The sequence below is a fragment of the Rhynchophorus ferrugineus genome, unplaced genomic scaffold (assembly GCF_030347505.1).
Source record: "Rhynchophorus ferrugineus isolate W39M unplaced genomic scaffold, kcgeb_rfMv2 rfM2, whole genome shotgun sequence".
NCBI lineage: Eukaryota > Metazoa > Arthropoda > Insecta > Coleoptera > Curculionidae > Rhynchophorus > Rhynchophorus ferrugineus.
Genome location: NW_027472581.1, coordinates 53482016 through 53494796, shown reverse-complemented (window position 1 = coordinate 53494796; position 12781 = coordinate 53482016). Strand labels below are relative to the sequence as shown.

General features: G+C 32.5%; 1 protein-coding gene across 2 annotated transcripts in view; it reads left to right on the top strand.

Moving 5' to 3' along the window:
- Positions 1–12398, top strand: part of LOC143190108 (somatostatin receptor type 5) — a 55364-nt gene extending 42966 nt beyond the window's left edge. For both annotated transcript variants that reach the window (XM_076394210.1, XM_076394211.1), the window contains 2 exons: positions 8822–8978; positions 11420–12398. In XM_076394210.1, the coding sequence (XP_076250325.1) occupies positions 8822–8978; positions 11420–12358 (1096 nt within the window). In that variant the 3' untranslated portion in view covers positions 12359–12398. The remainder of the gene's footprint in view (positions 1–8821; positions 8979–11419) is intronic.
- The last annotated feature ends 383 nt before the right edge of the window (positions 12399–12781 follow it).

The window sequence follows — 12781 nt, the reverse complement described above, 5'->3', positions numbered from 1 at the left end:
GACTGTCTTCAATCGCTATTTTCGGTCCGACAGATTTTATTACTATTTACTATCGACTGTTTCAGTCGTGCACTTTTAGTTACTATTTTCAGTTCTACTAGTTTCATTCTACTGATTTTTAACATTCTGGCTGTCGTCCTAGTCGCGACCTTTACAAAAATGTGCCGAATATAGAATAAATTTTCTGATAAGAAAAATCTTTAATATTCAACAATTTATTTTCTTCGCTATTAAAAAATACAAGAAAATATGATGGTCGCAATACTTTTTGGTTGAGATTTATTTTATCAGCAGGTAAAACAGTAAAATCTTTTTGCAATATCTTTTTATTATTTTATAAATTCTCAGAAGGGTGATGCATTCAGCGAAACGTTCTTTGATTTGAGAATATAGTACAGTACAAATACAGTACTACAACTCGAAATTCAATACAAAAATACTGACGAAGAATGTATTACATCTGAAGATATTTTGATAATAAACTAACTACAATGAAACAAATAATTATACCAGGTACTGCAACAACTTTACAAATTAATTAAAATTAATTAGCAGTGTTTGGAAATGTCACTTATTGGGCGTTTAGAAAACCCATTACATTTTTGGCAAACTCATAAAATAATATTAATTGAATTATATCAGTTACATTAAAAATATTCTGCTCTACCCGCAACATCTATCCCCTGGGAACGGCGTTTTTCAAAATCTGGACAAATAACTCGCAATCGAAGAAATCGCATCACGGGAGAGGACATGTATATTATATTTTTGAATAGTTATTAAAACATATTTCCGTTCAATAATAAATGAAACATTTATTTTATATAAATAGGCTCCGGTAGTTATTGTGCCATAATTTCTAGTTATGTCATTGGATTAATTTTTTTCTATAATTAGGCACTGTTTTAATTTTTATTTAGTATTTATGATTATTGTACATCATCTAGATTTTAGGTTTTGTTTAAGTTGTATTGTATTATATATATTGATTATAGTCTGTTATTTAAAAATAGTAATTAACATATTAAAATGAGATAAAATATTTGTGGATTATTATTCCCTTCCTTTTTACAAATCGACAGAACATTTAATATAAAAGTAATCCAACTTCCTTTAAAATTAAATTATTCATTGCATGGTAATTATTTCTCACCTTTTATTTTTTAAAGTCAGTACCTGAAGGAATATATACATCTTCCTCTCGCTTTACTACCGTTGGAAAAAAAAGTAAATTTAAAATAAACTGCTCGAAGCAATTATCTCCGTTCTTTCCTCTCTCACAATTTATTCGTAGATCTTCGTCTGATATGACGAATGGAAACAAGTCGAACACTGCATTTGACTGAAAATAGTAATTTTTAATAATGATTTTTTAATAGTTTTTTAATAGTAATTATGAAATAGTAATTAAAAATTTAATTACTATTTTCAATCGCTAGTTTTTATAACTATCGACTGTTTCGACTCTTTTGCGACTATCGACTGTTTCGACTATTTTTGCTAATTTAAAGGTATTATTCGGTGACACCATCAATAGCGATCGCTATAGGCTACAGTTGATGCGATTAAGCAGAGCACTGCGCGAAAAACAGTCGGCATACGAGCAAAGACACAATAATGTTATTCTTCAACATGACAATATTTGACCACCTGTTGCAAAACTGTAGAAAATATATTTTAAAACATAAAATGGGAAATGCTGCCCCGCCATATTCTCCAGACATTGTTCCTCCTGATTACTACTTGTTCTCGAATGATTCGTGACCTGTCTGAGCTGTCATTCTTATGAAGATACCAAAAAATGGATCGATTCGTACATAACTTTAAAAGATACATTGTTATTTAGAGGTCCTTAAATTATCTCAAAGTTGTAGTGGATATCGATGGACGATACTTTAAATAACATACATTGTACCGACTTTTCACAACAAAGCTTCAAATTCAAAAAAATCGTTTAAAACTAATTTAATTATACGTTAATAAATAAAATTCCTAACTAAAAATGAATCAGCTCTATATTTTATGTTATGTCTTTATGTAGTAGTTATTATGATTTAATTCGGTGTGTTCATCGCCTTGATTTACAATAAAATGTCTATCAGTGAGATACGATTTTAGTAGCTGATAATCCGGATGAGGAAGAAGTTTTTATTATTTTAACCTGCAAGCCCGTATGCCATACTTTGTCAAAAGCATGAGATATATGTAGAAAAGCAGCCGAACAATATCTTTTGGCATTTATCTCAGTGCTTATTTTATTGACAAGTCTATGCACTTGTTCTATAGTCCCATGATTATTACGGAAACCAAACTGATGTTCTAGAATATTTTTTCTTTTTTCTATTATATAGTTTAGCTTCTTTATGTATAGTTTCTCGAAAACTTTCGAGATTATCGGCAATAAACTTATAGGCCAGTCACATCTTCTGGTATTTTTCCTGGTTTAACAATCCTTAATATTTCAGCTACTTTCCAGATGCCAGGGAAGTAATTCGTAGCGTAACATTAAATATTAGTGTAATAATTGTATACCCTTTTCTGATTGTTCTTTTAAAATTTTACTAGTAATTAAGTCATAACCAGGAGCTTTTTTAATATTAATCTCTCTCATTATTGTCTGTTTATATTATTATTGGCAGTTATTGAAATGGGGAATCTAGAAAGCTAGATATTTTATTTTCGTCATTTTTATGTTGCTGGGACTAGAAAGGTTTAAAAACATTTTTTAGGTGTTTTGAGTAAATGTCGGCCTTCTCTTTATTACTTCTAGCCCAATTAATTTCGTTTATTTTAATAGGTGGGTTATGCTGCTGGGTCTCTTAAGCTTTTTTGTTGCTTTCCACAACGAATAGTAGGTAGCCTCAGTTGGTGTCAAATTCTCTAGGTATTCTTGAATGTCTTGGTTTCGTTCATTTTGGATTAGTTCTTTCAGCTCTTTTATTGCCCTATTAAATTTTCTTTTATTCTCTTAAGTCCTTTGCTGTTGCCAATTTCATCGTAACTTTCTTTTTTCTGCTATCTTTTTCTGTATTGTACATGGTATATATGTATTTTATCTTGGAAATGTTTCACTGTTAGGAGTCGCGGAATATATAGCCTCCTGTATATTTTTTGTAATGTATATTGCTGCTATTTCTATATCCATTTCAGTTTGTAACGGTAGGTTTAGAGAGATCTTTCGGTCTAATTTTCTCTAAATAACGACCAGTTAGTTCTATTATTGCACAGAGAAGGGGTTTTATCTTTGATGGTAGATAGATTATTGTGAAGAAAGTGTTACTATTATTGGTGAATTATCAGAGGACATGATTCTGCATGACACTTTTTTGTATCAATATTTTTTGTAATACAGAAATCTATAGTATCTGGTTTTCTATTTCTGTCTGAAGGCCAATATGTTGGTTCACCAGAGATATGTTGTAAATTACTTGTATTGCTTTTAGCAGTTCTCTATCTTTTGAGGTTATTATTCTTGAATTATTGAAATACCCCACATTAAATATTTTGCATTGTAATCTTCCCCGGCTATAAATCTATTACCTAGCGTACGAAAGAATTCTTGAAAGTGTTCTGTCTTGTTGTTATGTTTGGTGGGCAATAAATCGCAGACATTGTTAATGATCCATGGACTTCCTCTATGGTAATACTGGTGGCTTGCATGTAGTCTTTCCGGAATTTTTCTTTTTCGAAATGCTTTATATCATCTCAAATGATTATGGCTGTACCTCCATGTGCTTTATCATCAGGGTGATTTTTATGATAAAATTTATATTTGGGAATTTTCAAATAATGTGTGGCGACCGCCACGACCCTTTAGGCCACCACCAATTCACCATCAACAACTACAAAGGTTGGCAACGCCGGTGGATTGGTACCATGCAGTTCTGGAGTATAAAAGGCCATCACGACGACGTCTCGCTCTCTTTTCTTATCACCGTCCCCCTGTAACAGTACCACTTCCACAGCGCTACCGTACTTCCTTCACCTTAACCTAATATCCTGTCAATTCTCCCATCGACCACATGTATTAATCGTAAGTTAAAATAAACAACTTTGATTCAACCAGTGTTTTTAGTTCCCGTGCAAATTCCTTCCAAAAATAGTAGTGAGTGTTCTGACAAATAATCGCAGCGGCAGCCACACATTTCGACCGATCGACCCACCCGACGAACATTCCTACAAATGTTTGTCCGTAAAATGTGTTTCGGAAACCATCATAATGTCAATATTTTGTTCAGTTACACATTTTTAGTTCCCTGGCGTGTTGTTGGAGCCCACTGGCATTCCAAACGGCAATTTTGTAGCTAATGGTTTCAGGCATTAAGCAAGTTTGCTGACGACAGTCGTGAGTGGACCAAGCATCGTACTCATTTGATCCATTAGTTTCGTCATCATGTTTTCTAATCTAGAGATGTTTTGCTAGTTTCAGTAGGTTATGATGTGCTTTCTCGTTTTTGTGTTGAATCATTTTCAACCATTTGGGCGTAAATTGTGTCTGGTTGGCTTCATCTGGCTGGTAAATTGGTAGGTGTGGATTATTTTTGTTGCTGTTGATGCCTTTATTCTCTTAAAGCAGGATAGAGTTTCTGCTGTAGTTGTTTGTGAACTGTGCAACCCTTGTAGTTCGCTGGATTTCCATAAGAATTAGCACATTTCACTTAATCATCGCGAACTTTACGAGTACAATCTCCTGTTTTGTGTTCTCCAGCACATTTTACGCATCTAAATGATTTTCGACAGTAAGTTTTTGTGTGTCCGTACGCTTGACACCTCGTGGATTGTGGTATAATTCTTTTTGTATGTGACGGTTCGGCTGGACTAGTTAAATTCAAAATCAAATTCAATAGGTGCAGCAATATATTTCATTTTTGATGCTTTAATTTATTTTATATTATAACTATAACTATATATAAAATATGTTTCGGTGAAAGATCCATTTATTTTATTAAATAGTTTCCTTCAAGGAATATATAGTGGATAAAATATGTCTCGAATGTATCTATTCACTTTCAATTAACAAGTTTTATGTGTGATATAATAAAAATAAGTCTGGTTTTAAATTAAATTAAAATTAAAATCAAGTTTTCTTAGAGATGTATTACCCGTTCGTGAAATCAGTTTCTATTAAAACATATCCTTAGCCACGGAAAGGTGTAATTTGAATTGTGACATTCCTACTAAAACTAAATGATCATGCTATACCGATTATTGTAAATTTGGAGTCAGAAAAAACGTTAGAATAATCATGTAAAGATTCTTTAACTTGTGGAAGGCTCTTGTTCTGATGATGTGGAGATATTGCTTCAAGAGCTTCACATGTTCCTTACGTAAATTTGGCGATTGGAGAGATTACCATCAGCATAGAAAAAAAACCTGAAAGGGTGCGACAGTAAATAAGGAAGAATTACAAATAAGTAAAATTCTACGAGGGTCACTACTTCTATTTCGAGAATTAGTAACACTGTTGTCATGTGAGTCCATCTGACGATTCCATCGTAAATTTTGATATTTTTGACAATATACGTACTCAGAACATTTTGTCGCACAGACGCTATTTATTTATTTTACAAGTAGTTGAAAGTTTCGTCTCGGCAAGAAATGGAACTGAATAGTGAACGTTTTCGTAAGGTGATTTTTTACGATTTTCGACGTGAACTATTACGACAAGAGTGCATCAGTCAACTTAATTTGACTTTTGGCGATGAAGCTCCATCAAAAACCACCGTGTATAGTTGGTATAGTGAATTCAATCGTACTTCGCTGTCCGACGAGTTTCGTGAAGGTCGCCCAAAAGAGGCTGTTGTGCCAGAAAACATCGATGCTGTGTGCGAAATGATTAAGCAAGATTGTCATGTCACCTATTGTGAGATTGAGGCATCCCTAAGCATTAGTTGCACCAGCATATATGCGATTTTACATGAATATTTAGCTGTGCGATAGTTATGCTCCCGTTGGATCCCACACAATTTAACAATCGGTCAAAAACAAATGCTTAAGAAATTCAATAGCGGAGCTGCGAAAGACGTTTATAAAATCGTGACAGGTGACGAATCATGGATATATTCGTATGAGCCCGAAAGTAAGCACTAGTCGATTGTATGGGTGTTCCAAGATGAACCAAATCGAACAAAAATTGTTTGCGCACAAAGCACTTCAAAGAAAATGGTGGCCTGTTTCTTCGGGAAATCTGGTCATATTGCAACAGTGCCTCTATAGGATCGTAGAACAGTAAATTTTGATTGGTACATATTCGTTTGCCAGAAGTCTTCGGCGAAATAAGGAAAACAAACAAGAGACGCCGGATTGTTCTTCATCATGACAATGCGAGCTCTCAAACAACATACTATTTGAGGACTCAAAACATCAAATTGATGGGTCATCGCCGTACAGCCCTAATTTGGCACCCAATGACTTCTTTTTGTTCCCATCTGTGAAGAATAAACTGCGTGGTCAACAATTTTCATCGCCCAAAGAAGCTATTGAAGCGTTCGAAAATCATGTTTTGAAGATATCTCATTCGGAATGGAATAAATGCTTTGAAAATTGGTTTAAGCCTATGCAAAAGTGTATCGATCATCGTGGCAAGTACTTTAAAAAATAATAAAAATATATTCGCAGTTTAACTATTTGTTTTTTCCTATTCCCGAAATATAAATAAAATATATATGTGACCCTCCTATATAAGTCTCTATATGTCTCTCTTATCAATTATTGGAAAATTATGTATGAGGATGTGTATGTAAGTGCGACTGCGAATTGACTTATTAAATTTATTTAATATCAGAATCGAAAACAGAAAAACGCTGATAGAGAAGTTGAAACTAGTATTCTTCATGATATAGTTTGCCCAGTAGGTATTAAGCAGATAATTAATGAAGAAAAGATCTAAGTACCGACAATTAACGGATCACCTGCTATCGTGAATCTCAAAGTGATCCTGTTTGAACAAGTACAGCACTTTAATTACCTTTATGTGGAAGAAATGCAGTGCCATCAAGACTACAATCCGTCTCTTTCGAACTATTATGTTGCGAATTGATGCTTAAGGCAAATTCTGCAACTGTAATATTGCAATTTCTCTCCGAGATCATATTAGAAACGAGATCAGATAAAAAGCGATCAGAGCACAACTGAGGAAGAAATTCAGAGACGCAAATTGCATTGGTTTGGTGATGTCTGTCGAATGAAAGGCGAACGAATTCCCCACAGAATTATGTGGTGAAATTTCGACCTTTCGAGTGGAAGACACAGAGAACATTACCGAAGCCATAGATCAAGTTTATGAAGAACGATCTAAAAATAGGAGACTGACATTGTCCAACTGTAGCACAATTTAGTATTCGAAGTTCTGCGGCACTAATAGCCGTGTATTGGTTGAGAGGTAGAGATAATCTCATCGATCGCCGGCTATGGATTGATGATGGTGATTGGAGTTTTTTGTTTAAATGTAAATTAATTTTTAATGAGTCATTCATTCATTCATTCATTCATGTTACTTACCGATTTTAGTACTTTAGAAGTTTTCATGTCGATACATCTGGAAAATATCTTGATTGAGGGAAAAATTCCAAAATAAGAAACAAAGAATTCATTAGTTCATTTAATGCAGGAATAGGTCGATGCATTTGAGTGAAATATTAAATGAAATTATCTTTTTACGAATAGAAATTAGTTAGAATATTTTTGAAGCTTCACGAGGTTTGGTCGTAGATTGCAAAATCAATAAAGTTTGGCGAACTAGGACTTTTTGCGAAATTAATACTCGAACATGATTCTCGTAAATGACTTGTTAAGTTTTCGAAGCGAAATTTAAATATCGGGAAGAGGAAAAATAATAGCTAGAATTTTAACGTATTCTTTTCATAATATAACAATAAATAAAAGTCTCCAAAATTAAGTCTTTATATTTTTATTAACTATTATTATAATTTACTACAAAGCAATCAATATTTTCAGTGCGAAAGTTGTTGGTCCGTAAATAACCACATCTACCGATACAAAGGTATTTGCAATATCTATTTTAGGTTGCGAGGGATTTGAACTGTGGCATTATTGAATAAAAAACAAGTGGGTCACAGAGAAAAATACCAGGAAATTTATTTTTATAAATATGAAGTATCGACATAATAGTTACTAACATATAGGAGTGTTAACTATAGGAAAATATATCTATATAAAATCTTCTTTACTCCTGTCACTTCCAAGTGTTTATTTATTTACAACTTTTCATCAAAAAGTTCTACGATATCTGTAAAAACAAAAGAAAATAAGATGAAAAGTTAAAATAAAAGTTGTAATTATTATATATATATATATATATATATATATATATATATATATATATATATATATATATATATATATATATATATATATCTGTTTTATCTGGTATAGACCTACAGTTTAACGTGGGCTCCCAACCACGGTCCTCGGCATTAAGCCTACCGATTGGCAAGTGGCCAACTTAGAAATCATCTCAGAAAACATCCGGTCTTACCCAGCCTGGTTACTGGCGTGACTGCGGTCATTTTCCTTGTCAGATCTTGCACTCTCGCCTATGACAATCATAAATATTAAACAATAACAAACATACAATTACGACCGTCCTGTCGCCTTTACTACTGCTCCGACTAAGCCGACTTGTAATTTTAAGTAGAATGATATATCCATAAATATAAAAAAAAATATTTGATGTAACAACCGCAAATTATTTAAATAAACCATTGTGGATTATTCTGTACTTGATTCTCTGTTATTAATTTTATTTAAATATATAATTTAAATTATAATATAAATATGTAATCATTTTGTTGTTTTTTAGATATCCAGAGATGAGGACAGTAACCAATTGTTTTGTGCTTAACTTGGCAGTAGGAGATATTATTTTCGCACTTACTATTCCTGTAGTTGCGTGGACAAGACTGACTCAATCGTGGAGATTGGGAGATTTAGCTTGTAGGATAGTTCCTTATATTCAGGTAATTAAGCTTGCAATTTAGATTTCAGTGTTATCTGGCATTTCTGTAATCATTTTTAATGTAATAATGTTAGGAGAAAAAATACTGTGGCCGAAATAGAGTATGACCTTTGAAATACTTTTTTAATATATTTTTGAGATGTTACAAGTTAAAGTTAGAGAAGGCTAAATATTTCAAGTAAGTTGAAGATGTTTTGTAAGCTGGTTTATTTTGATAATATATGTTTTTACCAGTTTGAAAGTAATGCACAAAAAAAATTGAATTTGTCTCCCAAAACTGGGTGTACGTAGTTTTTAGCATCTTGCTGTTATTTACAGATATGACGGTAGAATAAAGTCTTACCTATATGGTATACGATGGATGGATAAAAATTCTCTCAATCCTTCAAGTAGTATCTAAATCTGTTTTATTACATTATTAGAGAACAATAACTCCACTTGGAACTCACTGCATCTAGTTAAATGCCTAGATCTTTTAAGTAAATCGCTCACCATCCATAGACGATCTTCCAAAATCATATTTTGTACTTTTGCGGTCATTTTTAATGTTGGTGAAGTTTGTAAGATTTGCACGCCGACTTTTACCAATTCGGTGTGAATTTTCATAGCCATAGTCAAGATATTAATTTGTTTCCGTCGTTAAAAATACAGATAGGAAACAAATTATGAAACTTTAAAGGAAAACTCCTGTTTTTAATTCGAGACTGGTATATAAAGGTATTATTTAAAGTTCTGTAGATAATATACGATAAACGATATATAGAAACAATTCTTAATGTTTATTGTGGTTTATTTATTAACAAAGATAAAGTTACATAAAGAGCAACATATAATGTTAAAGATGTTGTTTTGATAATTATAGGTTTTTAGATGACAAAAGGAGTTATATATTAACATAAGCTAGGTTCTGTATTAAATTCGTCTGACTTATATCATATAATATGACCCAATGACCTTCTATTCTTTTATTACCCACTTATTGCGGCTTTCCTCATTTACACATTTCAACTGTCTGTGAATTAAACCTCCTGGCGTGCTCACCGGTAGGTGTTTTCTCAGTTCTGATAACGTATTTTGGCGGTCAGTTCATCCATATTTCCAATAAAATAAATTTGAAAGAAGTGGAGATCTGCGTCTGGTAGTAAAAAAATATATAATACTTTGAAATTGGGCATGAAAATGTCCTGTACAATATGCGTTGCATCAAATAACATCCATGAATTGCAATGTCGTTGGAAACAACTATTATATTTTTGAATTTTACTTTTCTATCGGCACAACATAACTTATTAGATTTACCACTGTATTTCACATTCAATTGCAATATTGACATACGATTGTCATTTTACCAATTGTAAATGATTTGCTAACATCATATCCAATTAGATCATAAATCTCATAAATATAAAAAGTGTTAAAGTAGTGTTAAAGTCAAATCAGATTTTTTTATGTGAGAAAATGAAATTGTGTTTTTTACTAATTACTTATTTTATCTATTTTACTAATAATTATTCCATATTTTCTTGCCATATAAACATCCTCTGGCCTTCCACAAATATTACAAAACCCAAATTATTTAAATTGGTAAAGTCATTTTCGAGTTTTAGTAAAACTAACAAACATGAATTCATTTTTAATTATTGTATATATTTATTTTAAACATGATAATAGCATCTTCTGTTATTTTAGTTTCCACCTTTTTGTTTACAGAATTTTCAAACCATTTTCGCCTGCACATTTAACGCTACTCATCTAACGCGTTTTTGTTCAAAATTGGTTTTATTCATCAACGTCATCTCCATCAAGAGCCACACAATTATTCTAGCGTCGTTTTAATATTTCAATGCCACTTTTGTAAAACGATTTATCTTTTTTCTCAAAAAAGACCTATTAACAGTTGCTGTCCACTCAGATGACGATCGTTTTGATTCCGGAGTAAGGAGATGGATCCATGTTTCATCAATTGTCGCATATCCATGCAAAAATTCTTGTTTTACTGTTGATTCTGGTCCTTATAACACTTTTTATATCCCATCCCATTTTGTATGGGTATTTTGTCCCATCAAGAAGCAGTGTAAAATTAAATACGAAATTGTAAATGTTTTGAAAATAACAAAAGTTTCAAGTATAAGCAACAAGTGTCACTCTTAGCACAATAACTCACAAACTTATGAGTAGGATTTCATCAGATTTTAGCAGTTTTCTTCTGAAGGCTAGCACTAACTGAAAAAGCGATAAATGCTACAAAAATATTGCCATCTATGTGTTAAGGCCCGAACTTTTCAGTCTTGTGTTAAATATATACTTCTCCCGGCATCATTTAGTGCTTGTAAATTATAATACCTGGCTATAATTTTTCTGTCTTCATTGTAATTAAGAATATTGTAATATAATTGTATATATTTATTAATATATTTTTATTAACTGATTTGTTTCTTTCAGTTTGTTGCTGGGATAGTTCTCCTCTGGACTTTAGCCCTTATTAGCATCGATCGACATCGTTGCATAGTGATACCACCCTATAGATCAAAAATGACTTTAATACAAGCCACAACTGCATCAGTAGTGATTTGGTTAGCAATAGCTATAGTATTCATTCCAGTTTCTATTTGGTTCCGAGAAATTCACTCCGACGGACTAACTATTTGTTCTTTGGTATTTCCAAGATCGGAGAGATTCAGTTTTTCCATTATATTTATAGTCACCGTAGTTGTATTTGCTTGTCTTTTGCCAATGGGCTTGTTAGTATATCATTATCAGCAGATATTCCGCAAAATACTATCAACAAAAAATGCCTGGTCAACATCCTGCGTTGTGATCAGCGCAGTTGAAGTTAAAGGTTGCAATCGAAGTCAAACTCGACGTCAGAGCGAACTGAGCTTATCGGATATATTCGTACCGTGGCCTCGTAAGTTCTCCACACAAATGAGTGCATCAAACGCCAGTAGACATGGTTCTCTATCCACGCAAGAAGAGATCAGACTTAACAAACACATCAAAGTGGTGAGGATTTTATTTCTGAATGTCGTACTTGTTCTTGCCATGTGGCTACCTATTACCATTGTTATGATACTGATTCATATTGATGGTAGAAGGGAACTCCACGATAAGAATTATTTTTTACGTTCCTATCATTTCGTAGCAGCATTGATTATAGCCCTGTTAAACACTGTGGTGAATCCTCTTTTATACGGAGTTCTCTCAGATAATTTTCGAGCGTGTCTAATGAAAATCTGGTGTGGTCGTAAAGCGTCCTTGCTTGATCCGGCAACGCCATCTAGCGGCAGACAGAATGGAAAATTGAAAAGACCCAGCGCATCCTTGAGCGAGAAAAGCGAGAAAAGTGAAAACGAAAGAAAACCAGTCAATTGTATTGTATAAAACCGAATCAATATATTATTAAATAATTTTAGGCAAAGTATATTAGTTGTTTTATTTTTAAAGATGAATGTATAATCTAGTATTCTAATTTAATTTTCATTCCAAGTACTTGTACAATGTTATTTTTTAATTATATAAATATTCTAAACCCAAATAATCAACTATTAATCATCTGTTGACTCTATATCTAAGTTAATATATCCTAACAGTAATCAGAATATGAATTTTTATTGATGAGGAAATATCTTTCAAATGGCAATTTTTATCGGTAAAACGTAGTATAATATCTTAACTTGATTTATTCAAAATTAATGTAAAACAATAGCTCTGGCTTTTTTTAATTGTTGTACATTCACAAACACATCCATTGCAGACTTCGGTTGTTTTATATTTCTATTTATCTCTCTCTCTCTTCGTTTCTTT